Here is a 25,484-nt window from a genome sequence, read left to right as displayed (position 1 = left end):
AAGAACACTTTAAATAATTTTGCTTATACTCTAGTCAGAGTATTGATACAAAGATAAATCTAGTCTCATTTATATTAATAAAATTTATTTTAATCTATATTATTAAAACTGAATTAATAGAAACATAATGTATTTCCTTTCACTATGCTTCTTTGCTAATCTCTAAAGCAATTTTCCAAAGCACAGACCTTTGGCAAGTAAGAGCAGTCCACTCTTATGGGCAGAGAGACCACTCTTACAAGAAGCTTGTTTAGGAAGTGAGGGCAGTTAGTGAAGGGGCATCACATGGCCTAGGGAGGGTTATTTATTTTTTTGAGATTGGAGCATGTCCTTGTGCTGTAGGGGAAAGAGCTAGTTAAGAGGGAGAAGTTGAAGATAAAAAGAGAAATAAAATTGAGCAGGGCCTCTGGGGGAAAGGGTCTACTGTATCCTAAACACTGGCGGAGAAATGAAACTTGAACTGAGCAGAAGACAAAGACTACCACTGAATTTAACTCCATCACCACCATCACCACCATTTATAGCTTTCCTACCTTTTCCTAGCAGTCTGTTGAGCGTTTTCAAGTCTTATTTGACAGTGGCGAGGGATATGATGGGACAGAGGGATTTGTGAACATTTGGGGGAGACAGAAAGTTGGAGTTTCCTTCTATTGGGCTTTGTTTTCTCTGAACAGAAATCGAAGTCATCTCCTGGGAGCAGGTGGGATAGTGGGGACAGTGACATGGTTTTTAAAAGCTGTTGAACTGGGGCGCCTGGGTGGCTCAGTTGGTTAAGTGTCTGCCTTTGGCTCCGGTCATGATCCCAGGTGGGATGGAGCCCCACGTCAGGCTCTCTGCTCAGTGGGAGCCTGTTTCTCCCTCTCCCTGCTGCTCCCCCTGCTTATATTCTCTCTCTCGGTCAAATAAATAAAATCTTAAAAAAAAAAAAAAAAGAAAACATTTAATGCTTTTTTTTTTTTAAGATTTTATTTATTCAACAGAGATAGAGACAGCCAGGGAGAGAGGGAACACAAGCAGGGGGAGTGGGAGAGGAGGAAGCAGGCTCATAGCGGAAGAGCCTGATGTGGGGCTCGATCCCATAACACCGGGATCACACCCTGAGCCGAAGGCAGACGCTTAACCGCTGTGCCACCCAGGCGCCCCAAGAAAACAACCTTTAAAAACTGTTGAGATAATAGTGTGATCTGAAGACACGTAGGTGAATAGCTGAGTGGTGCTGAAGGCCCAGGTAATGTTGGAGATGATGACTTTCTAGAGGAGGAGCAGCCCTCGTTACTTAATCGTTATTTTAGCAGTGTTCAGCAATTGACGATTAAAGCAGAGGACTTTTGTATTCAAATAGGGGCTGTGTTTTGTGATCCAAGTGGAAGACTTGGAGTAAGAGGAGTTCAGAATATTGCTAGCTAAGTGGTTGTTGTCAAGGTGGTTAGAGAAAAGGAGTGACTCCACAGGAGGACTAATAGGCAGCAAAATGATGGTTGTAGGTGTCAAGGAGCTGGAAATCTCAATAAAGTTGAAGAATGAAACTGTAGAAGTAAAGACAAGGAGAGGTAGAAATATAGAAGGATATAGGAGGCCATGACCAGGCAAAAGGTCTAACTTGGAGTGTAAAGGCACACTGTGATCAAGGGGCCAAAGGTCTTGATGACCAAGAGGTCAGTAGCTGACAGCAGTGAGGAGGAGTGTAGTTGTTTGGTATAGACGTTGGCAAAGAAAGGATTTTTTGTAAGGTGGTAGGAATAATGACTTGAAGCCACATTGAGACAGACCATCTGTTTTTCTTCTTGGTACCACTGGGAACTGAAGAATGATTTTATGGCAGAATCTTCATTGCCCAGAACCAAGTTTCTCAGGGAGTGCCAGGTTTCACCTAGGGGGAAGGAGGCCAGAACCATCTTTTAGGCCTATTTTTTGCAGTGTGTGCCTAAATACTGTGGAGTGGGGGGAGGAGAGATATTCTGGCTGAGTGGGACAACCTCCACAAAGTACTGCGCCTTTAGGCAGAGTTTGCAGGAATAGGGACGAAGTACTCTTAGCAGGGAAAATCCCATTCGGCCATGAGGGTTTTTTTTTGAACTGTTCAGGATCAGATTGAGTCAGTGCTAATCTGTAAGAGGCTGAAGGGAAACTGTGAAGGTTTCTTAAAGCTTAAAACTCTACAAGTCAATAGACTTTTGAGGCTTTCTATTCCTGTGGGGTCTGGAATTTACTTTTCCTTCCACAGTGACAGCAAATAATGCCCTAAAGGCCACACAGTTTGAAAGAGTCTGGAAATACTCAGATTATTGTTTGTAAAGATGTTTTTGGGTTTTTAATGGTTCAGGATTCTTTTGACATTGTTAGAACATGATTCCAAACATTTAAGAAAGAGCCTCCAAATAGCTGGAAACAAACAAGCAAAGTCTTTACAATTCTTTTTGCTCCTTCTTTACTTGATTCATTTATACCACCTCCCTGACCAGATGTGAATAGCTCAGAAAATGATTGCCTAATCAGTCATTTCATCACAGGAACCCAAGCAAGATTGTGTGGCCCCCAGCAGAAGAGGCCACGTGGCTCAGAGCTCAGGTTGTGCTGCTCCCGTGACAGTACTTTCCGAATCGTTTTTAACTGGGTTTGCCACATAAAAATGAGGAACTTCTGTCTGGCAAAAGTCATTATAAACGAAGTTAGAAGACAGCCAACAGAATGGGAGAAAATTTTTGCAATATATGTAGTAGGTGATGAATTAATATCTATAATCTATAAAGGGTTTCTATAAATCAATAAGGAAAAAAACAGACCCAATAGAAAATGGGTAAGAATACAATAGGTGAGACACAACAGGGCGGACTGTAATTTCATCTAAAAAATTGCTTATCCATTTTATCCATTCCAGATGAAACTGGAATTTCATTTAGGAACTGAGCACAGACTTCTCTGGATAGGAATATTCACTGTCTTGGTAAATATCCATGAATAGGGGACTATGAAATACTATGTGGCTGTGAAGACTTTTTTGTTTTCTTTTGAGAGAGCACACATGTCCATGAGCAGGCTGGGGTGGGCAGCAGAGAGAGAGAATCTTAAGCAGGCTACATGCCCAGTGCAGGGCTCGATCTCCCAACCCGGAGATCATGACCTGAGCTGAAATCAAGAGTCAGACACTTAACCAACTGAGCCATTCAGGTGCTCCAGCTGTGAAAACTTTGAAGTTAACTTTCTGTATTAGTGAAAGGAGCAAGGTGCAGAGGAATATGAATAGAATGTTCCCATTTATTTTTTTTAAAACATTCCTATTTGATTTGGATGTATTTATTCTGTTTTGAATTTTATAAAGGATTCCTTTAGATTAAAAAATATTTAAGGTTTTATTCTTCTAATTACAACATTAATGAATGAAATGTCAACTTTTGTCTTCCCCTTATGTAAAAGATTGATCTAGTATTTTAAATCTTAGCCTCTGAGAAGAATTTAGAGACTTCTCACTACCTTTCCCTTTCCAGAAACTAAAAAAATTCCTGAAGGAGGCTAGTGGGCCCTGGTATCTACAGTTATACTTCTTCCTGTGAGGAACAAAGGAATTCAAAGCTCAGAATTCTTTTTCCCTAGGATTTGCTACATTTTGGTATTCACACGCTTGTAGAGCCTCTCTGCCTCCCGCCTGTGATGCAGTGGAAGGGGCTGAGACCTCCTCTGGTTGGAAGGCTATGTCGTTCCTTCCCTTGGAAGAAAAAGGAACATTACCTGATTGGCCCAGGAAGGCAAGACTTAGAGCCAGCCTGAGTCTTGAGAGGAAACCTGCTTCTTGCATTTGTCCTTGCCTCTTCTTTGGAGAAGACTCTCAGCCGGTTTTAATCTTAGTCTCAGGCCCCCACCAACCTAGGTGAAAGGAGACCTTGAAGCAGGTAGCTTAGTTTTATCTATTTCACTGGAATTTGAGGCTCTAAAACTCTAGCCTGGAAACAACAGGAATTCCATCACAGGGTGGCATAAGGCCAAAAACCTCTTTGTCTTTCAGAGACAGGCAACACTTTTGGGACAGAAGCACCGCTTTCCTTAATTATATTACTAGTGTTAGTAGACCCCAGTATGGGTGTATGGGGATTGTTTGAGGCTTGTAACATAGGCTTTTCTGTGAGCTGGAGAGTTTACATAGAGTGGTATAATAGAAATGTATTTAAAACCAAAATTGACTCCAGCCAGTTCTGTTCCAAAGAGGGGTGGCCCAATTCATATTCATAGGGGAAAAAAATTATTCCATTCTCTTCACCGGTACAGAATGCTGGTGCTGAGAGAGTGAAGTTCAAAAACTTCCTTTTGTTCCTCCGTGCTGGTCAGGCATGGAACCTGGAGTGGATGGTTCACAGTGGGGCTGACTCCAGGTATGGGTCATTGGGTGTCAGAGGGAGGGGGATGGAGAGCTCAGTTGCTCTGAATAATATACGGGGAATTTAGTTTCCTGAGCAAAGGGGAGACACCTCCCAAATATGAGCAGTGTCTGGGGACGGTGAAGGAGCCACGAAGCTTGGTAACAATATAAAACCCCTCTGCCTCTTCATATCTTTGGGAATGTCTGATGAAGACACAGGCTCGAAAGAGTCAGTTTGTGTATGTGTATTTTTTTCTTTTTGGTAAAGCATGGGTAAAGGGAGCTGAGTCCCAGCTCTGGGACAGCTCAGCTCAGAAGGAAGAGACCAGCTTCCATGAGTGACATAAAAAATCCAGCAGGAGCTGGAGTCAGAGCCAAAAGAGTCTGTTAAGAGCATTAGCTGCTGGGAATTTGCAGAAATTGTGGGAGAGTCATTGGATGGGGGGTCCAGGCCGATTTTAAAACATGCCCACAGGGAGAGTGGTTGCAGCTGACATCTGATTGCTGTGGTGCTTGCTGTATAACTCTTACAGAATGTTTAGCCTTGATCCTCCCCCAAGGATCCTTATTATGGAGGTCTGTGTGTTAGATATTCCAGGAACTACCCTGATATTCTTCTTTCTGCCCAGTGGAAGCCATTCTCAGTTCAGACTCCAAAAGGGAAGCAAAACTTTCCAACAAAGAGCTGGTTATTCTCTTCCTTCCCTATATCACAAACCCTGTGATGCTGGTCAAAGAGTGAGAGAACTTGCAGCTTTGCTGGTCACACCAGCACTGAGTAGGGCACATCATTTGGGAGTTGAAGGGAGGCAGAACAGTCTTCCACAAAGTATTGGGACTTGGAGACTGCTCTGAGTATTTAAGCAAATATTAAGACTCCAATAAATGCCTCAGAGCAAGAAGCCAAGGTCTCTGAGCAGCTGGAGTAGGACCAGGGCAAATCCAGCCAGTATCACACTAAACAAGGACTCTTGCTCACTTCTTAGGGAGGAACACCCAACTGATGGAAGAACATACGGTATAGTCTTAAAATCCACTGTAATTCCATACTTTGAGGACAGTAGTGATTAGTGGGCTTTGACAGCCTAGCATGCCTTCTCTCTTCTTAGGTGAGAGCATATTGATTTTCCTTTGGGGGGCCATGTCCTTCTCTCTTCTAAGACTGGATTCAGGTCCATCCCTTGGCTCTAGATGGAGGACACATGACTGCCAATCAAAGAACAGCAGTTGATGTTGGTATGGTCTCAAATCCAGGTCAATTAGGACTCTGGACTTGCTGGAACTATTAAGAAGTGAATTCTCATTTTTTTCCAACTGGATTGCCAAGCCTGTAGAATGTGCGTAATTCTGAGGCTGCTAGTGGTCATCTTGCCACCCCAGGGGGAGTGCTGGAGCCAACACAGGTGAAAACTGAGTTGTGAGGTGGAGACGGAGCCTAGGTGGCATCTTTCGAGCACCTGGATCTAACCATGCTTTATGCTAGTCTCACTCTGGACGTTTACATGGGTCTAGGCTTTCCTGTTTTATTTTGGAAAGTGTGATTGGGATATTTGACACCTGCAGGCAGTAGAGTCTTAATTCATGTTACGAATTGTATATAGTTCTCATTACGAAGTGTGGTTTGGCCTTTCTCATCAGACCCTTTTGTCTTAAAGTGCTGAATTCTAAGTTTGTTGTATGAATCAAATGAGACCATATATATAAAGGACTTAGCGTTATCCTCTGTACATAGGAAAAAACCCAGTAAATATTGACTACAGGAAGCAAGGAGGGAGGGAGGGGGAAGGGAAGGAAGATCAGATGCTGAATTAAAAGGACCCTGAAGTCCCTAGGGTAATATTCTAGGAACCCTCAGGACCTCTCGGGTCTCCCTGATCTAAATGCCCCTAGTGCCCTACACTTTTCCGTCCGTAAGCCTTTATCATGGTTTGTAATGATATGTAATATTTTGGTTAATGTCCATCTCTCTCACTGAACTGGCAGTTCTATGAGGGCAGTGATTTTGTTCACTTACGTCCATAGCAGGTAGTTCAATGTGTGGCATTCAGCAAACATTTTTTTTAAGATTTTATTTTTTAGAGAGAGAGTATGTGTGTGTTGGCAGCGGTGAGGGGGTGAGGAGCAGAGGGGGAGGGAGAGGGAGGGGGAAGGAATCTCCAGCAGACTTCCTGCTGAGTGCAGAGCCCTACCCAGGGCTCAATCTCATGACCCCAGATCACGACCTGAGCCGAAACCAAGAGACAGACGTTTGAGCCACCCAGATGCCCCTCAGCAAACATTTTTTGAAGGAATTGTCATCTGTAGGTACCCACGTTGGACTGGCTGTCCTCCATTATCGGGGTTGGGGCTGTGGCAGAATTGGCAAAATCAGGGAAAGCTATCCCTGTCCCCTCTGTATCTCCTACACTAGTGATATCCCCAACATGCATACAGTTGGTCTTAATGAGATAATTTTGATTTGGTTGTGAAACCTGGGCAGGTGGGAAAATGTTCCCTTCTTCATTCCTAGAGTACTTGGCTGGTTTAATAATTAAATTATATAAAATACATTGCAGGAGAAAACCAAATTTCATATACATGGGAGCCCCATAAAAAATGAGGCCCAAAGGGCAGTCAAGTAATTGAAGTTTTAGATAACATCCTGAGCTAAGGAAAGGGGTAAGAGTCTGGGGATGCAAAGGGAGGGAAGACCATTCACAAGAGGAGGTGTTTGGAAAACAGAGGTTGCCCTTTTGTGCAGATAATAAGTTTCTTAGGTAAAAAGGTGTCTCTGGTATAGTGTCCTGGCATAGGCCCCCTCCCAGGGTAAATTTAGTCAGTTGGGAGAGGTAAAGAGCTTTTCCTAAGTTTGCTGTGTTTTGATTGCTTTTAGCTCAGAAAAATCCTTATGCCAAAGAGACATATTTTGGGGTGGCAAAATCTGCTCCCCTTCCAACCCTTTACCGGATCTCTAGTTATTTTATTTTTATTAGCTCATTTTATTGAAGAATTACATAGTATGGTAGTTGGAAATAAATGGAAAGCAGAGGAGTTGGTCAGGTCTCAGTGCTCAGTGATTAACAAGCAGCCTTCCTTGCTCCTGTGTCTTAATAAAATCATATATTTAACTGGGATAGTCCACTCTCACTCAGGCTTGCTCAGGAGTGTGTTGGAGGCTGTATGAAGGCCCAGGAAATTGATGAGGGGGGCGGATGCTGGAGACTTTACTCTCTAGCAAGGAACAAAAGCAGTTAAGAGGTGGCCTGGGGAGGGCAGGTAACCTGAAGCTCACTCCTTTAGCCCTGGTGTCTGGGCCCAGTGGGCGCTCCAGGCATCCCACCCAGCCCCCTGCCCGGGCACACAAAGCAGCCTCCTTCCAGCTTAGGCTGTGGTTCATCCCTTCCCCCAGCCTGCTTTCGCTGAGGTGGGGAGAGTGTTTCCCAGGGCCCATGTGACTTCCCCTGGCAAGTGACGATTACAGACGGTTTACCAGTCAGTAAAACTGCCAAAGGCTTTTGTGCAGTAATAATCCTTTTCCTGTTTAAAACTCTGGGGATTTTCTACTCTTGCCAATAGTTTTTCAAGTCAGCAATTACGTTGTGGATTATGTAATGGCTAGGTATTAAAAATAGAAAAGACCAGAGTTTGCATCTATTTTAACCAAATCAAAACAGAGCAGAGGGAGGGGAAAGAAGGAGAGGGAGAGACCAGAGGAGGAGGGAAAAAGAGATTACGTGACAAGAAGCAGCGAGATCCCATCATGTGACTGGGCAATCCAGCCCACAATTTACTGTGCTCTTTTCCTGCCGTTCTTGGCCCAAGGGGCTGCACTCCCTTCCTGAGGCTGCACTCCCTTCCTTGGTCTCCTCCAGGGAGAGGACCCTGCGGAGAATTCCTTTATTCCTCAGCTCATTCTTGGGTGTTTGCCTGCCTCTGACAGGCAAAATGACTAAGGGGGGACGGGATTGATTTTGATGTGATTAAAAACTGTATTTGCTGTGAAAATGCACTTTTATTATAGATACTCCCAGCCCTCCAACTTCCCCACCCTCACTCCTCTTCCCACTGGATTGCCATCCCTAGGCCCTCATCTAGGAATTCCAGGGCTTGTTGTTTGAATGTGACTTCTCACTAGTCCCCCACCCTCACCCCGAGTTAAGAGATCTTTGTGTTTTTCTGGGAACCTGTTGAGTAATTTTAAGGGCCCTCTAATGAAATTTTAGGTGCCGGGTGGGTCTGGAGTGGGGGGATATATTTGGAAGGTTTCTTCTAAGGGCCTGACAGATCACACCAAAATATACCAGGCTTCCTGCTGTGTCACCTCCAATGTCGCTCACTCCATCCTGGATACAGAGGCAGCTGCAGAGGGAAGTCTTGAGTTACTCACCTCTAGCCCTTGGGCCTACGTAGAGCACATGCTGAGCAACCTGATTTGGTAGGTCTCTGGTGGCAGGCAGTGGTGGGTACTTTGAAGACGCAGCTTACTGTTTCCGAATATTGAACCCAAGTAGGTTTGGTGGGGTTAGGGAGAGAGACCTGAAAGTCCAGACCAGCAATAGAATCAGTAACAGGCAATATTAGAAAGTTGTGTCCTCATTGTTACCTTCCATCACACTTCTTCCTTGGAGTCTTCATCTGAACCGGGGCGGATGAGTGCCAGCAGCTCAGAGTAACACTGGTCCTGGCTTCACCCAGCACTGCCCAGACTAGTGGGAGTACAATGAAGGGAAGAGAACTCTAATTTGGGGATTAGAGGCATAATTTCACTAGATAGGTGGAGGGTGTGGGGACCTTCCTTAGGGCCTTTCAAATCATAATACCAGCTTGGACTAGGAAGTGCCTGTGACTCGGCGCTTCCTTACTCTTGTAGGTTTTTAGTTCGCTGTTGCGGATTCCTATCTGCCCTTTCCTCCAGAGGCTGACTTTGGTAAGGACCACCAAACATCTGGTATGGTTCAGATTTTAAATTGTTCTAACCCACCCTGTCTGTTAATGCACTTGAACATGCCTAGTCAAGTGTCCTGGCCTTGGGTGTGGTAAGTGTCACTGCAGCATCGGTTTTCTGTTATTTGACAGGCTGGCCACTCCAGACCCAGGTAGTGAGCAGAAGTTATGGGTCACAGTAAGTATTTGTCCTCTACGTCCCATCCCACCCCTGAGGCTTTGAGCAAGGTTAGGAGTCCACTGAAGCATCTCCCCTAGGGGCCATTAGGGGCTAGGGTCAATTGAAGACTAAATCATTGCAGGGCCCACCAAGGAACCTTTTCTGTCTAAACTCAGTTTTCTGTTGTGGTCTCCTTCCCACTCCTATCCCCCACGACCTCACAACTTGACCACAGCAATGTTATATACATTGGCCATCCCCATCCTGAAGGCGATCACCTTTCCTATCATTATTATAATATTTAATGGATTTCCACCCCCAACACACACACACACACACACACACACACACACACACACACACACTGTAGTAGTGGTGCTTCTGGTGTCTGTTGCTTGAGATAATGCTAGTGGTCACAAGCTGGTATAGACAAAGTAACACATTCTAACAGATTTTACTTTTTTCATCCAACTGACAAATTAGAGACACACTAGTGCTTACGTGTGTTGGATATTCATTTGGGCCACAGACAGTGTTAAGGTATAAAGGATAGTTCTCTCGCATTAGCTCCCAATAACAGGGCTCAGAGTTAGACAACTACCTCCCTTTATTGCACACACCATCACACTCCTTGGACCCCTTCTCTATCCCATTCCAGCATCAGGCTCAGAAATGAGTTTGGGGACGGGGCACCTGGGTGTCTCGGTTGGGCATCTGCCTTTGGCTGTGGTTGGGCTCTCTGCTCTCTGATTGGTGGGGAGCCTGCACCTCTCTCCCTCTGCCCCTCCCTCCGCTCGTGCCCTCTCTCTCTGTGAAATAAATAAATAAAATCTTTAAAAAAATAAAATAAAATTTCTCAAAATTTAAAAATTATTAGCATAAAATTTTCATAGTCTTGTTTTCATTTCTCTACAGTATCTTCCCTTTTTCATTCCCAATATTGCATATTTAATGCTTCATGCTTTTTTCATGGTTAGTTTTGTTAGAGTTCTGTTTTGCAAGAACCAGCTTTTGTGTTATATCTATTGTTTATTTTTCTGCCTTTCCTTCCTTTCTTTCTTTCTTTCTTTCTTTCTTTCTTTCTTTCTTTCTTTCTTTCTTTCTTTCTTTCTTTCTTTCTTAAGATTTTATTTATTTACTTGAGAGAGGGGGAGAGAAAGAGAGAGCGTGCACAAGAAGGGGAAGCGGCAGAGGGAGAATGTGGGACTCAATCCCACGACTCTGGGATCATGACCTGAGCCGAAGGCAGACCCTTAACTGACTGAGCCACCCAGGCGCCCCTGACTTTTATTTCATTAACTTTTACTTCTTAATCACTTTTTAAAAGATTTATTCATTTATTTTAGAGAGAGAGAGAGAGAGAGAGAGGTGTACGCGGTGGGGGGAGGGGCGAGGGAGAGGGAGGGAGAGAATCCCAATACTGGGCTCAAGTTGGATGCTTAACTGACTGAGCCACCCAGGCACCCCACTTCTTCATCATTTTAAAATCAGTTTTGTAATTGAAAAACAATACAAAGGGTCACTTTTTCTTACAAACTATTAGAAAAAGATCAGTTACCCAAAAGAAAGAACAGAGGATTGAAAAAAGAAATCTATGTGGCTTATAAACATAAGAGAAGAACTTACAAGTAAAATAATGCATCTTTAATGATGGACCTCTAGGCTTGAGTGGGGAAGAGAGGCGTCTTAGAGCTAGTGCCCAATGGAGGGAACCCTGGATAATAACCCAGTGCTCCTGTCCCCACCCCCAATCTTTTATTTACTGGTTGGTGTCAGGCAAGACACAGACCTCTGTTTCCTCCCTTGTAAATAGTGACTAATACAGAATGGCCCCACCTGCCTTACTTACTTCATTGGCTGTTGTATCAAATCAGATACTGAATGTGAAGAGATGACACCTGAACTCCCACTGAGCCCTCTTCCCGCAGTCTTTCTTCTCCCACAGGGGGCAGTAGGAAGGGCTTGTAGAGGAACCCAGCCTACCCTGGCAGGGTTAGTTACCAGGCCGTGGTCCTTAAAGGAACATTATTTTGAAGGGAAAGAAGGGGTCTTATTCTCTGTTTAGCTCACTGTGCCTGCTGTCTCATTTCTTCTTCAGCTCAGTTTTATTTTTTATTTTGTTTTGTAACTCTGTATTTGCGGAGAAGTGCACGGGAGGGGTGGGTGTCCTAGAAATAAGCTCCAAGAACCGGGAGGCAGGAAAGGGTGGTCTGTATTAGTGGTTCTCAAATATTTTGGTCTCAGGACCCTTTTACACTTAAAAATTATTGAGCGTGTAAATATTATACACCTTTATTTATGTGGGCTGTTGCTGTAGATATTTACCATAATACAAATAGGGAAACGAATATTAGAAAAAGACTTTAAAAGTATTTAATTATGTAAAGATAACAATAATAAATCCTTTACATATTAACATACTTTTTATAAAAATGTATTGTCTAAAATAAAAATATTCAGAAAGTCATTATTTTACAGTTTTGCAAATGTCTTTAATGACTGGCTTAACAAAACACAGTTGAATTTTCGTATCTGCTGCTTTATCAGTCTATCATGATAAGTTGCTTTGGTTGGAGTAGTTGAATAAAAACCTGCTTCATACAGATTTGTAGATGGAAAAAGTAGGAGTATTTTTAATAGCCTTTTCAGATAATTGTGGATATCTTTGATATTTCACCAAAACTGGACAAATGGCAGTTTCTGAAAGGTAGTCGCAATGTGAGATCTGAAACCATATTAATGAACTTCTCATCCTCAGCTATGTTAAACTCCGTTCATCTGTCTTACACTTTGAATGGTTCTTTAGTTCATGCTTGATTTTGTGGCATCATGCATTGCTCATTTGGAAAATAATGGGTCGGTGATTTATGCAGATCTGCCCAATGTAGACACATTTCAATCCATAATATTACATTCCTTAGTATTACCACTGATGTCATCAGCAGAGTCTTTAAGTGCCAGGAAGCTGTGAAGCTCATGGTGTGGAGACAAGTTTTCTAAAATTCTAATTTTCACTTGCCAGTTCAAATTTTATCATTGACAAAAAATACTGTCAGTTTTCCTTGATGTGACAAGCTCACTTCATTCATTTTTGAGAAAATGACTGCCAAATGCCCAAGTCCGAGTAATCATAGTTTGTCAGTTGTTCTTTCCTTTTTTTGGGGGGGGGGAGGTGTCAGTTATTTTTCTAATAAAAATGTTTCATGAACAAAGGAGGTAGTTCATTTCTCAATTCAAACGATCACATAAATTTACCTAGTACTTTGGTATGCAGCAGAAGTGCTTTATGCACAGACTATCAACAAGATGCACTCATGGGTCATTTTTTTTTTTTTTTTAGGATTTTATTTTTAAGTAATCTCTACACCCACCGTGGGGCTCAATCTCACAACCCTGAGTTCACGAGTCACAGGGCAGCCAGGCACCCGAGGGTCATGTTAAAAAATCAGAAGTTGTTGTTCTATCATGGGCATTCTTATGTGAGGCTGGCCTTTTTGTTAAACCAAAGTGCCTGGGGTGAGGAATATGACTTCACTGATTTGTGTTAAGTCCCCAGCAGTTTTACCCACTGTTGCTTTTGTATTATCAGTTCAAATGTCAACTACGTGAGTATGGCAAAAAAGTCTTGGTATTATTATAAAAATGTTTTTTTAACTCTTGGGCCACATTGGAAGGGTCTTTGGCACCCCCAGGACTCCAGGGATCATAATTTGAGAACCACCGATGTGTGAGATCATGGGCAATAATAGTTTGTGGTTTTGAACCCCTCAGTATCCCTAGGCCTCAGTTTTCTCAGCTGTTAAGGGGAGCCGGGGCTGGGGCCAGCTCTCATTTTCTACACACTGTTAGACCCTGTTCACTAGTCCTTGAAGCCACTTCTTCCTTGTGATACTGCTCACTTCTCCCTCCCTCTCTCATGTTTCCTTCCCCTCCAATTCCCCCGCCCCCCAGCCTACCTCTTACAGGTGGGGATCCTCCTTATTATTTTCCCTCCTCCTTTGCTCCATGGGTTATCTTATCCCCTCCTTGATCTTTAACCATCACCTGTAGGCTGATAGCTCCCAAATCTCTATCTTCAGTCCAGATGTGTGTCCTAGGCTCCAGTGCTATGATTCCAGCTGCCCTTGGGACCTCTCCACCTGTATGCCCTACAGGCATGTCAAAGTCAACATGTCTAAACTGATTTCATCATCTTCCCCAACACGTTGCCTCCTCTTCCAGAATAGCCAGTCTTGGTTAACCTGTCATCTACCCACTGCTTAAGCCAGAAGCCCAGGAGCCCTCCTCTCCTTATCTGATCCCCTCACTTCCCTCATCTAATCACCCAGGCCTATCAGTGCTGCCTCCTAAATATTTTCTCAATCTTTTTCTGCTCTCCAGTTCTACCACCAGTCGCTCAGGTCAGGCCCTCCTCACTCCTTAACCAAACTATTGCATGAGCCTTCTCCCTGGTCCCCCTGTCCCCCTTTCTAATTTGTAATCTGCAGCTCTGGCTGGAAACTACAAGATTATCTTCTCACAGCCTTTTTTGTTGTTGTTGTTGTGTTTTCTGTTAAATAAATACATATTGATACTTATCATGCCAGGCACTGTGTGGGGTGCTGGAGATAGAACATAGAACATAGGAGAGGTAGTCCTTGGCTTCCAGCACTCACAGTGTAGGAGGGGACAGAAAAAAGTACAGGGCACAGGTAATCAAGACACAGCGTGAGGGGGAAGTAAAAGAGGGGGTGGTGCTTGGGAGCCTCTACAAGTCTGAGGGCTAGCGGAGTCCAAGGGGTGGTCAGGGAACACTTCCTGGAGGAAGCAACACTCTGAGACTACACACTTGGTGGGAGTTAGCTAGGAGTGGTGGAAGTGTTGTGGTGAAAAACTTGCCTGGTAATTGTTCATCTCATTTCCCTGCATAAAGCCCTCTTCCGAGCTTCACCATTGCCAGCAGGATAAAGTTCAGATTCCTTATCATGGAACACAATCTGCGTGGCCTCAATGACCACTCCCCTGTATTGAGTCTGAGGTGCTTTCGGTTAGTTCCCCCAGACTCTGGCTAGCTCCCTCACAGCTCAGTTCCTCATGCCCTCCACCCTTCCCACCCACCCTGAATTACCAACGTCAGTTGACTCAGGAGACCTTCCCTGACCCCTCCCATGTAGACTTTGTGGCTCCTTCTTCTGTGCTCCCCGCCTATGCACACACCTGGACACCTGTGCACTCATCACATCATTAGAGCTCGTCCATGTGTATCTCTGACTCTTGTTCCTACCTGCCAGTGTAGAATTCCAGGTCTTGCCTACCTCCCACACCCTCACCCCCTGAGCATTTTGGGCGTCCCCAGGGTGTGTGTCTCCCATGTGCTGGTGGATAAGGTTGGACAGCTACACCCTCCTACTCCCAGCTATCTTTTCCCCTCCTCCAACTCTGCAACCTCCCTTTGCCCCTGCCACACCCCATGGAGCTATCAGTTCGGCTGGACATTGCCGCACCCATTAGACACCCCACACCTACTGGGAGCCAATGACACTCCTGTTGGCATGAGGTCAGCTGGCTCCACTGTAGGAGCTGATCTGTGAGGCTGTTGGCACCCCCATTGCTTTACAGAGCCTTGAGGTTTGGTCCCATAGATATGTGTACATCACAACTACTACTTCAGCTCCAAATTACTTCCTCCTTTCCACAGAGCAAAGCTTTGGCTCTGGGTCAGCTCATTGTGCTTGTCTCCTTCTTCCCTTAGAAAGAGTTCTTTCCTAACAAGTCTCTCAACCCTTCATGCAAATACAATCCCCAAGGTTCTGCCCTTCAGTGGGCCAAACAGGTGTGACCTGCATCACCCTCCAACTCCAGCCTGGAGGGAAAAAAAATATGTGTATTTATATATTTAAAATAGTAGATGATAGAAGCAGTACTGAATAGAGCTTCATCATTAAAACATAAAAGCAGTTTAGAAATACATAAAATAGGGGCGCCTGGGTGGCTCAGTCATTAAGCGTCTGCCTTCGGCCCAGGGCATGATCCCAGGGTCCTGGGATCGAGCCCCACATCGGGCTCCCTGCTTGGCGGGAAGCCTGCTTCTCCCTCTCCCACTCCTCCTGGTTGTGTTCCCTCTCTCACTGCCTCTCTCTCTGTCAAATAAATAAATAAAATCTTAAAAAAAATACATAAAATAAAAAGGTAAAGCTCCCCTTTTAGCCCTTCCCCTATCTTAAAAGCTTACCCTACTGGTAGACTCTGTTAATTCTTTGGTGGGAATGTTCAGACTTTTTGCTCTGCATTTACACATATGTGTGGATGGCATAATATTTGAGAAATTAATCTCTTTCCTCCTCTTGGATTTCCCCCCTTCCCACTCTCACATTCTTGGAGCACATTTCCTCCTGAGCTAGCTCCCCAGATTGGAAAATGGAATCAAGTTTCAGGTGTCTCTGGCTTTTGTGTGCCAAAAGCTTATGCATTAGGAGAACTTAAGGGTTTGTGGACCAGTACATTGAAGGAAAAGGATTCTTTTGCACAGACTGAATACCCTGGCTAGAAACAAGAAGGAAGAAGGATTTCAGCTGGAATGGAAAGACCCCCAACTCTTTGCAGACCTCCCCTCCCCAAACTGACTCAGGTCAGGAGAGACAGGGGAGAAAGATCTGGGGTCTCCAGAGTCCCACCTTGCCTTCTAGCCAATCACCTGAGCAGGCGGGAGTAAGATCCCAGAGAGTAGTGGCCACTTGGTGGGACCGAGCTGTAGGGACACAGGCAGCCTCGTCCAAGATTCTTGGATGCCCATGGGTGGCAGAGAGCAGCAGAGGCTATTAGATACGGCTTCAGCCAGCTTCACAGCCACCTCCTCTGTTCCATGCCTGGCACTTCTCGGTATTCTGGAGAACTCAGACACACCTAGAATTGTTTCCTTTTGGCACAATGGAAGCTTACCAGAAACATTGAGTTGAGCTATAGAAACTAAAATTTGGTTTCCTGCACACTTGAATTTGTGAACCGAGATTCATTCCTATGGTTTGTGCTATTCATATTCTGCCACTTTTGAAAAAAAATTGCAATATACCTTTAAAATGTTTCCATATCAGTAGATATAAATTTATCTTGTTCTTTTTAAAAAACAATATTAGGGATGCCTGGGTGCCTCAGTCAGTTAGCGTCTGCCTTCAGCTCAGGTCATGATCCCAGGGTCCTGGGATCAAGCCCCGCATCAGACTCCTTGCTCAGTGGGGAGCCTTCTTCTTTCCCTGCCTGCTGCTCCACCTGCTTGTGCTCTCTCTCTCTGACAAATAAATAAATAAAATCTTTAAAAAAATATTGTTTTCAAAAATATACATGCTCATAGTAGAAAATTTTAACAGTACCAAAGGAAAAAGCAAAAGTTCTCCAGTTCTCTATTCCTACTCCCTAGATATAACAATTGCTAACAACTTGTTCTTCTTCTTTTAAGATTTTATTTATTTATTTGACAGAGAGAGTGCAGGCAGAGGGAGAGGGAGAAGCAGGCTCTCTGCCGAGCAGGGTGCCCTATGTGGGGCTTCATCCCAGGACCCTGGCATCATGACCTGAGCTGAAGGCAGATGCTTAATGGACTGAGCCACTTAGGCGCCCCGCTAACAGTTTCTTGATGGTTCTTCTAGAAATTTTTCTATGCAGTCAAGAATGATATGTAACCATTTCTGTATAGCTCTTTTTATATACAAATAATCCCAAACTATGCTTATCTGCAACATATTTGATTCTTTATTTAGCATTTGATCTTATTAAATAAATTCTGTTATTTAAGTGGGTATAGTTCAACTTCATTTCTCTTAATAATGTCCAGTATTCTATAGAATAGATGTGCCACATGTATGTAACCAGTTGATCGGATAAATGTCCAAATTTTTGGCTATTACTAGTTAAGAGCACAATGAACGTAACAATATCTAATATTTGTTGACCACAGACATTATTCTCTGCATGCAGTAAGTCAGTAACCCTTGTAATAGTTCAATGACATAGGCCCTATTATTGCCCCTGCTTCACAAATGATGGGATTAAGTCACAAAGAGATCAATAACTTTCCTGTAGTCACCTATCTGGTAGGTGGTAGATCTGGGATTTGAACCGGGCAGTGAGGTCCCAAGCCTGTACTCTGGATTAGTACACCCCAGGCCCTGTGTAGATGCTGTGCACCTGTGCTAATAGAGCTATGGAATACGTTTGTAGCAACTCCTGGGTCAAAATAAGTGCATGTTAAGCTTCAATAGTGCTAAATGGTCAGGAGGTTATTATATGAAAAGACTAGTGTGTTTCTTTTCATAATCAAGTGCAGAGCCTGCTTGTTTCCTGAGAACAGAGGGGCTGCAGAGGCTCCTGTGCCCAGAGGCCTCACTAGGTGAGAGCATTTTTTCTGCCATGGCCAAGTCTTTAGGTCTGAATCCTGTATGGCCTTCTTCCCTCTGGGCTCAACAGGGCTCTCTCTAATTAAGGCCACAGACACAAGCTGCCAGAGAGTCAGCTCCTGGACTCCTTTTCTCTTCGTACCCTCTTAGTCTCTCAGGGGTGAGTTACCCCCCCAACTAGAGCAGGCCCTGGTTTCCCATTCCATCTGCAGGGAGAGAAAATGGCAGCCACCTACAGAAACAGAACTGGCCGCTCTTTACTTCCCCACCTGCAGCTCCTACATCAAATCACAGGGGGCTCCATTGTAGGACCTTTAGTCCTGGATCCATACCATACCTGCTCAGAGTGTGTGGCATAGATTCTCCATAGCAGTGGCTTTTTTTTTTTTTTTAAGATTTTATTTATTTATTTGAGAGTGAGAGTACACAAGCAGGGGGAGGGTTGGACAGAGAGGGAGAAGCAGACTCCCTGTTGAGCAGGGAGCCCAATGTGGGGCTTGATCCCAAGACCCCTGAGATCATGACTTGAGCCGAAGGCAGCCACCCAACCAACTGAGCCACCCAGGCACAGACCCCCCCCCCGCCCCCCGCTTTAAAGTAAACTCTACGCCTAATGTGGGGCTGGAACTCCTGACCCTGAGATCAAGAGTCAGGTGCTCTAGGGGCAGCTGGGTGACTCAGTAGGTTGAGCATCTGACTCTTGATTTCGGCCCAGGTCATGATCTCAGGGTTGCAAGATCGAGCCCTGCATCAGGATCTGTCCGTGCTGGGCATGGAGCCTGCTTGAGATTCTTTCTCTCCCTCTCCCTCTGTCCCTCCCCTCTAAAAAAGAAGATTCAGTGCTCAACTGAGTCAGCTAGGTGCCCCCATGACAGTGGCTTTTATAGGACTATATCAGTGATTCTGAAAGGGGGCAATTTTGCCCCAGCCCCACTAGCAGGGGACATTTAGCAATGTTTGGAGATACTTTTGGTTGTCGCAAATTGGTATGTGGGAGGGTTGGGGGGTACTACGGGCATATAGTGGGTAGAGAGAGGCCAGGGATACTGCTAAACATCCTGCAATGTGCAGAACAGCTGCTCACAACAGTTGTCCAGCCCAAAATGTTAACAGTGCTGAGGTTGAGAAACCGTCAGCTACAGAAGGGCAGACAGTTCCCAACATGGCTCCTGCTTCGTGTGACTCCTGCTTCTGTTAACAATGGCAAACACTTATGACTTGTTCACTTGTATCTTGCGACTGTTTTAAGTGCTTTATCTCCATTAACTCATTTAATCCTCACAACCAGTATGTGAGGCAGGTTCCACCATTATGATCTCATTTTGCAGATGAGGAAGCGGAGGCATGGAGCTATAAAGTACCTGGTCTAAGGTTCCCATGGTGGCAGTCTAGGTTGGGTCTCCAGATAGCCTCTCACACATGCTAATGGTAAGCACAGCAGGACCTCTCTCCCCTCTTTGCTGCTTCTAGAACCCTGGGAGCACCAGGGACTGTTTATATCTTTACAAGGAGTGGGGGAAAAAGCAGTTGACTGGTCTTTTCTCCCAGATTCTGACTTCTCCCATTTCTGATGGCTTTTGTATATTTTTTCCTGCAGACAGTTTAACCAAAGTGAGTACTGATTGCAGAGATTATGGACAACCATGAAAATTAACTTATTGAATTTACATAAAAAATCCTGTGTCCTTCCAACAGTAGTCTCTTAGGGCTCTTTCATTCTATAGGCTCAACTGCTTAGATGACAGAGTCGCTTAAATATGAAAGCAGGAGGACACTCAGGAGGACAAGGAGGAGCTGGTGAGTCAAGCTTGGGACACCAGGGACACAGGACTATTCCGACTAGGCCTGCAGTTTTGATGAAGGGGGTGCTTTTACAAAGGAGGCCTCCAACAGTCAAGATGGGAAGTTGTAAATGGGGTGAGGGTGGCGGAAGAAGTGGAACGGGATCTGTTGGATCAAAGCCAGAGGAAATACTTATTGGTTCATTAATTATAGGATGCCATAGGATTGGCTTTGCCTCTGGGTGTAGGGGTAGTAACCTATGCTTTAAACAAACAGCCCCATCACTCAACAATAATTAGCAGTAACAATAAGCATCTTCAGTGGGACAGGATTGACAGGTGGCCCACAACATGCAGCCTCAAGCCTGGCCGGGAGCTGAGCTTGAAAGCCACACCCGTGGAGCCAACCAGTGCATGCTCAGGGAGCCCACAGGGTCATGGGCACAGAGGTGACATGTTCTTTCTTGGGCCATTTGCCAAGAACTTGCTATGTCCTAAGTGCTGTAAGACACAGACCTTACCCACGGTTTAGAGAATTGAAGAGACAAGATGAGGTTTGAAAAGTTAAACAGCAGCATAAGAAATAGCATATACATCACACATAAGGGGTGTAGATGCTCACAGTCAAATGGGAATTCTGGACAGGGCTCCCCACCGGGCAGATGGTAGGGAAGGGGTCTATGTCGCACCGCCATGTTTCTTTCAAAAGTGGGAACACAAAGAATAAAGAAGGAAGCAAGAAATCATACTAATAATACTAGTCAGAGGTATGTATTATTGCCATTTTGGTTCATGCCTAAAGATCTTTTTTCTGTGCATATATATGGATGTGTACATACATTCCATTACATAAATGGGTTCATATCATACATACTGTTCTGTGACTTGCTTTTTATACTTAGCAATACATTGTAAACAGTTTTCCTTGACAATAAATAAACTTCCTATGGATCTCTAGTATTTCAGTGTGTACCTACCATGATTTAATCCCTTATTATTGCCCCTTAGGTGACTAATAGTAAGACTAATAGTAATAATAATACCGACTTTGTGTACATCCTTATTTTTATCCTTAGGATATAGTCTTGAAGTAGAATTGCTAGATAAAAAGTATGCACACTTTCAATGATCTTCATATTGCCCAATTGCCTTCCAGAAAGGATAGATTAACTTAGGCTCTTAACCACCAGTCTTATGAGAGCATCTCTTTGCCTACATCTTTCCCAAAATTAGGGAATACTACTTTTTTTTTAAATTGCAAATTTGATAAGCAAAAATAGTATTTTATTGTTGCTGCTTTATTTTGCTTTTCTTTTAAAAAAATTATTGTTTTATTACTTGGACTGTTTTTTTTTTAATATTTTATTTATTTATTCGACAGAGATAGAGACAGCCAGCGAGAGAGGGAACACAAGCAGGGGGAGTGGGAGAGGAAGAAGCAGGCTCATGGCAGAGGAGCCTGATGGGGGGCTCGATCCCATAACGCCGGGATCACGCCCTGAGCCGAAGGCAGACGCTTAACCGCTGTGCCACCCAGGCGCCCCTTGGACTGTTATTTTACAGGCCAGTTAGTCATAGGTAATTCTCTTTTGAAGAATTGATTATGTGCTTTAGTTTTCTATTGGTATGTTCTTTTTTTTTTTTAATAGATTTTATTTATTTGACAGAGAGAGAGAGCACAAGGAGGGGGAGTGGCAGGCAGAGGGAGAAGCAGGCTCCCCACTGAGCAGGGAGCCTGATATGGGACTAGATCCCAGGACCCTGGGATCATGACCCGAGCTGAAGGCAGCCACTTAATGACTAAGCCACCCAGGTACCCCATCTATTGGTATGTTCTTTTTTTTTTTTTTTTTCATTTCATTTGTGCAGTATTTTGTTATTATTTGGTGTGGCTTATTCTTTTTTGTCTTTTTGATTTCAAGGAGAACTTGATATATATTCAAGCTACTAACTCTTTGTCTTTCTTATGTAACAAATATTTTACCCTAGATTGTCATTTACCATTTAGTTTTGTTCATATTTAAGCATTCCTAAATCTAAAATGTCCATGCTGTCAAGGTGGTCTTCATAGCTTTCCAATCCATTGGGCTGGCGGTGGCTGTGACTAGAAGCAGAGAGGCCCATGGGCAGCCCTTGCGCTGGTAACGGGGTGGCAGGATGAGGCCTTCAGTCAGGGCCAGGCTGGAGAGGATTAAGCTGGACAGATTCAAGGCAGAATGAGAAGTGGCCAAGAAGTGGTAACCTTGGGAGAGGGGAATGAGGAGGGAGCAGGAGGAATCTGGGTTGATTCAAGGGTGCTGACCTGGATGGCAGAGTGAGCAGGTGGGGGATGAGCCAGAATCAAGAATACATGAAGAGTTAGGGGTGGGGGACAGGGGCGGAGAGCGTTATAATTCACCTTGGGATTGTTGATGGAGTTCCTGGTGGAGAGAACTCATTGGTGTTTGGATCTCTAGGCCAAGCCTACATTTCTGTCTTTGTGTCGGCTTAGAAAGGTTTTTTTTGCTACAGAGTTATATGTTCATAGACGTTCTTAATACTTAAATGGTTTCTTTAAAAAATTACATTTATAAGTAAAAAAGGAAAAACAAAGAAAAAATTTACATTTAATTCTTAATCTAGATGAAATTTGTCATATTTTGGTGAATTGTGAGAGTCAAGGACTTCTTTTTCCTAGTCACTAATGATTCAAACATCTACCCTTAGCGTCCTGACCTGAAATACTGACTGCCTCTTACAGTACATTTCCATGTGTACCTGGGTCTTCTAGGAGACTCTGGTCTGTTCAGTGAATTGTCTGTTCATACACCAGTACCTTCTGTTTTGTTCATATTTTCTTTAAATATATCTTAATAGGTGCTAGTGTGAGGTATATGTCATCACACTATTTTTCTCAGAATTTTCTTTCTGAAAGTCTGATACTCTTTTTTAAAAAAAGATTTTATTTATTTATTTGAGATAGACAGAGAGAGAAAGCAGGAGCAAGGGGAGAGGCAGGGGGAGAAGCAGGCTCCCAGCTGAGCAGGGAGCCCGATGTGGGGCTTGATCTTAGGCCCCTGAGATCATAACCTGAACTGAAGGCAGACACTTAATGCACTGAGCCACTCAGGCACCCCTCTTTTTTTTTTTTTTTTTTTTAAGATTTATTTATTTATTTTAGAGAGAAAGAGAGTGCATGAGGAGGGGAGGAGGGGAAGAGGGAGAGAGAGAATCTCAAGGAGACTTCCCGCAGAGTGTGGAGCTCGATGCTAGTTCAGTTAGATCACACGACCTGAGCCGAAATCAAGAGTCAGATGCTTAACTGACTGAGCCACCCAGGCACCCCTCCCATCTTCTTCTGGAACTGTATTTAAAGGGTGTTAAGGGGGGAGCCACACTTCAAGCCAAGTCTATACAGTGGTATAGAGAGCAGAATGGTAAGGAGTGGTGGGTCATGTTCTGGTCCTCCCCTCAATAGCCATGGGACTTCTGTGCCTTAGTTTCAGCAGTTGTCAAATGGGAGTAGATGATAACTCCTACCTCACAAGGTTGTCATGAAGATTACATGAGGCAGTACATGTAAGTGCACAAAAAATGTTAATTGTTGTTTTTGTTGTTATTAATAATGAGGAGGAGGAGGAGGCAGTGGTTCTTAATGAAGGATACACATCAGAATCACCTGGGGCACTTTTGCAAAATACACGTGCTCAACCTGGACAGATCTACTGAGTCAGAATCTATATTTTAAACACCTCTCCAAGTTATTCTGTTGCTTATCTGTGGTTAAGAACCACTGGGCTGGAGGTGGCCGTGACTGGAAGCAGGAAGACCAGCGGGTGGCCCCTGTGATAGTGATGGCTGGAGAGGGTCAGAGTTGGGCAGATTCATGGCAGAGTGGAGAGGTGGCCAAGATGTGGTGACGTTGGGTGGGGAGAAAGGAAGGAAGGGGAGGAGGCTAGGGTGACTCATAGGTGCTGACCTGGATGATGGAGTGAACAGGTGGAGGATGAGCCAGAAACCAGAATACAGGAAGGGGGGCAGGGGTACAGTGGGCCAGACATTGTTATAATTCTTCTTGGGATTGCTGATGGAGGCTCCTGGTAGATATAACAAGTTAGTATTTGGGTCTCTAGGCCTGGGCCTGTGGTGTTTTTCAGGGAGTCATTGGTGCGAAGGAGGTAGAGCCATGGACGTAGTCATAGAGCAGATGTTGAGGGCAGAAGAGGGCCAAGTTCATAAGCATCCGCCTCTGGGAAGGCCTGTGTCCACTTTTTTTTACTACCTCCCTAGAAATAGAGAAGTGCTTATTTCATGTGTAATAACCCTTGCTGAGGACTATTGGGGAATAAACTCTCACTTGAAGCTTAATAATAACTGTGGGTCACTTCCTCACAGTTCTCAGAGTTTTCCATGTCCCCTGATAGAGGAGCTTATCTTTATTGTTCAGTGTCCTCGGACAGCACTTTCAGCTAGGGCAGTGTCTTCTGACATCCCTCCATCCTGCCACATGCTGTCACACATACTCAGCTTATGATGGCTGGCTTCAAAGGCTCTGGCTTTCTTCAGGCCATTAATATCAACCAGTTACTCTTTGGTAAGAATTTAGGTCATTCCAGTACCTCTCCCAGAGACATTTGCATTTGGAACTACATGTGTAATAGAAATAATGGAAGTTGTTGGATTCCTGAGGGAAGGCAGTCCTGGAATGAATTAATCATTTGCTCATTCTAGAATACCCCTGTCCAGTAGCCCTTGCTGCATTGATAGGAATGTTCTGTGGTATACAGCATGATGGCCATGAGCCATATGTGGCTACTGAGAGTTTGAAATGTGGCTAGTATAACTGAGGAACTGAATTTTTCATTTTAATTCATTAAAAGTTAAATTTAAATTGACAAAAGAAAAGCAGGCACTATCACTGAGAGATAGGGGCGCTAGGCTGGACACCACCCCCCTCAACTCTCCCACCGTCAAGTGTCCCCCAAAGGTAACTTTGAAAATGGGTCTTTGGAATCAGATCAGCTTTCTTCTCCCACTCCTCTGGCCTCAGCCCCTCAGGTTACCTCCCCAAGAATGTAGGCATCAATAGCTATCCCCCACAGGCCTTTCCCAGCCCTTGTTCACCCTACTCTTTCTTACCATAGTACATTGCCCATGCCTTTCCTTCTGCCCTTGCTGCCCCCTCCCTATTCCTGCTCATGTCACAGCAAGCCCCATTTCCTCCAAGAAGGCTTCCCTTACTCCTGTGCCTTCCAGGGGAGGCCAATTTTAGGACCTTGAACAGATTCCTTTTGACTTCTCACCGGGGTGGGGAGGTAGCAGGGATGGGTCTCAGGAAGATGTAGCTACAGAATGGATGTTAGATTACTGCGTTTCAAACTTCCTTGACCACCACTCCCTCTGAGAAATATGTCTCATGTCCCAACCACCACACACCTACATACAGATATATAAAACCGAAGCAAACGTTTAATAAAAGTAACAACCTCGCTGTATGTGATGCACTTGGATATTTTCTGTTCTACTTATTTTTTAAAGAAAATTGCTGGTTGTGACCCACTAAACTGATTTCATAACCCAGTAATGGGTCACAACCCACGGGGTGAAAAACGCAGAGTGAGCTCATTGCTCAGAACAGCTGCAAACACAGGCCAAGTGGCCCCATCTAGACATCACCCTCTGGGTTCCTTGAAGAACTGGTGCATAATGGCACCGGCAGTCATGTGCCCCTGGTGGTGGTCCACCTGGTGGTGCTCTGCTCTGTCTGTGGAGGCTCCTTTCAGGGGCCCAGTTGGTCATACCATAAAGCGGCCATGGTCACGGATGCCGTCTCAGTGCTATGGCAGGAGGTTGAAGTCTGTAAAGTGCTCCAGAAACCTGAAAGATGCCAGCTCAGTGTCAGGTATCACAGGGCTGTACAT

The 25,484-nt window shown here is 44.4% G+C and overlaps 1 protein-coding gene across 17 annotated transcripts in view; it reads left to right on the top strand.

Annotated features, from left to right (window-relative positions):
• Positions 1-25,484, top strand: part of ASPRV1 (aspartic peptidase retroviral like 1) — a 107,404-nt gene that overhangs the window by 47,526 nt on the left and 34,394 nt on the right. The window contains exons 1-2 of one of the 17 annotated variants that reach the window (XM_087863494.1): positions 997-9,257; positions 9,407-9,452. The exons of 15 other annotated variants lie outside the window; for them this stretch is intronic. In XM_087863494.1, coding sequence (XP_087719620.1) covers positions 9,443-9,452 — 10 coding nt within the window. In that variant the 5' untranslated portion in view covers positions 997-9,257; positions 9,407-9,442. Of the gene's footprint in view, positions 1-996; positions 9,258-9,406; positions 9,453-25,484 lie in introns of those variants that run through there. One more of the 17 variants, XM_087863492.1, reaches the window with a different exon arrangement.

Source organism: Ursus americanus, chromosome 7, assembly GCF_024610735.1.
Source record: "Ursus americanus isolate L20-20 chromosome 7, mUrsAme1.1.p, whole genome shotgun sequence".
Lineage (NCBI taxonomy): Eukaryota > Metazoa > Chordata > Mammalia > Carnivora > Ursidae > Ursus > Ursus americanus.
Note: the sequence above shows the minus strand (reverse complement) of the source record. Positions and strands in the feature narration are given on the sequence as shown.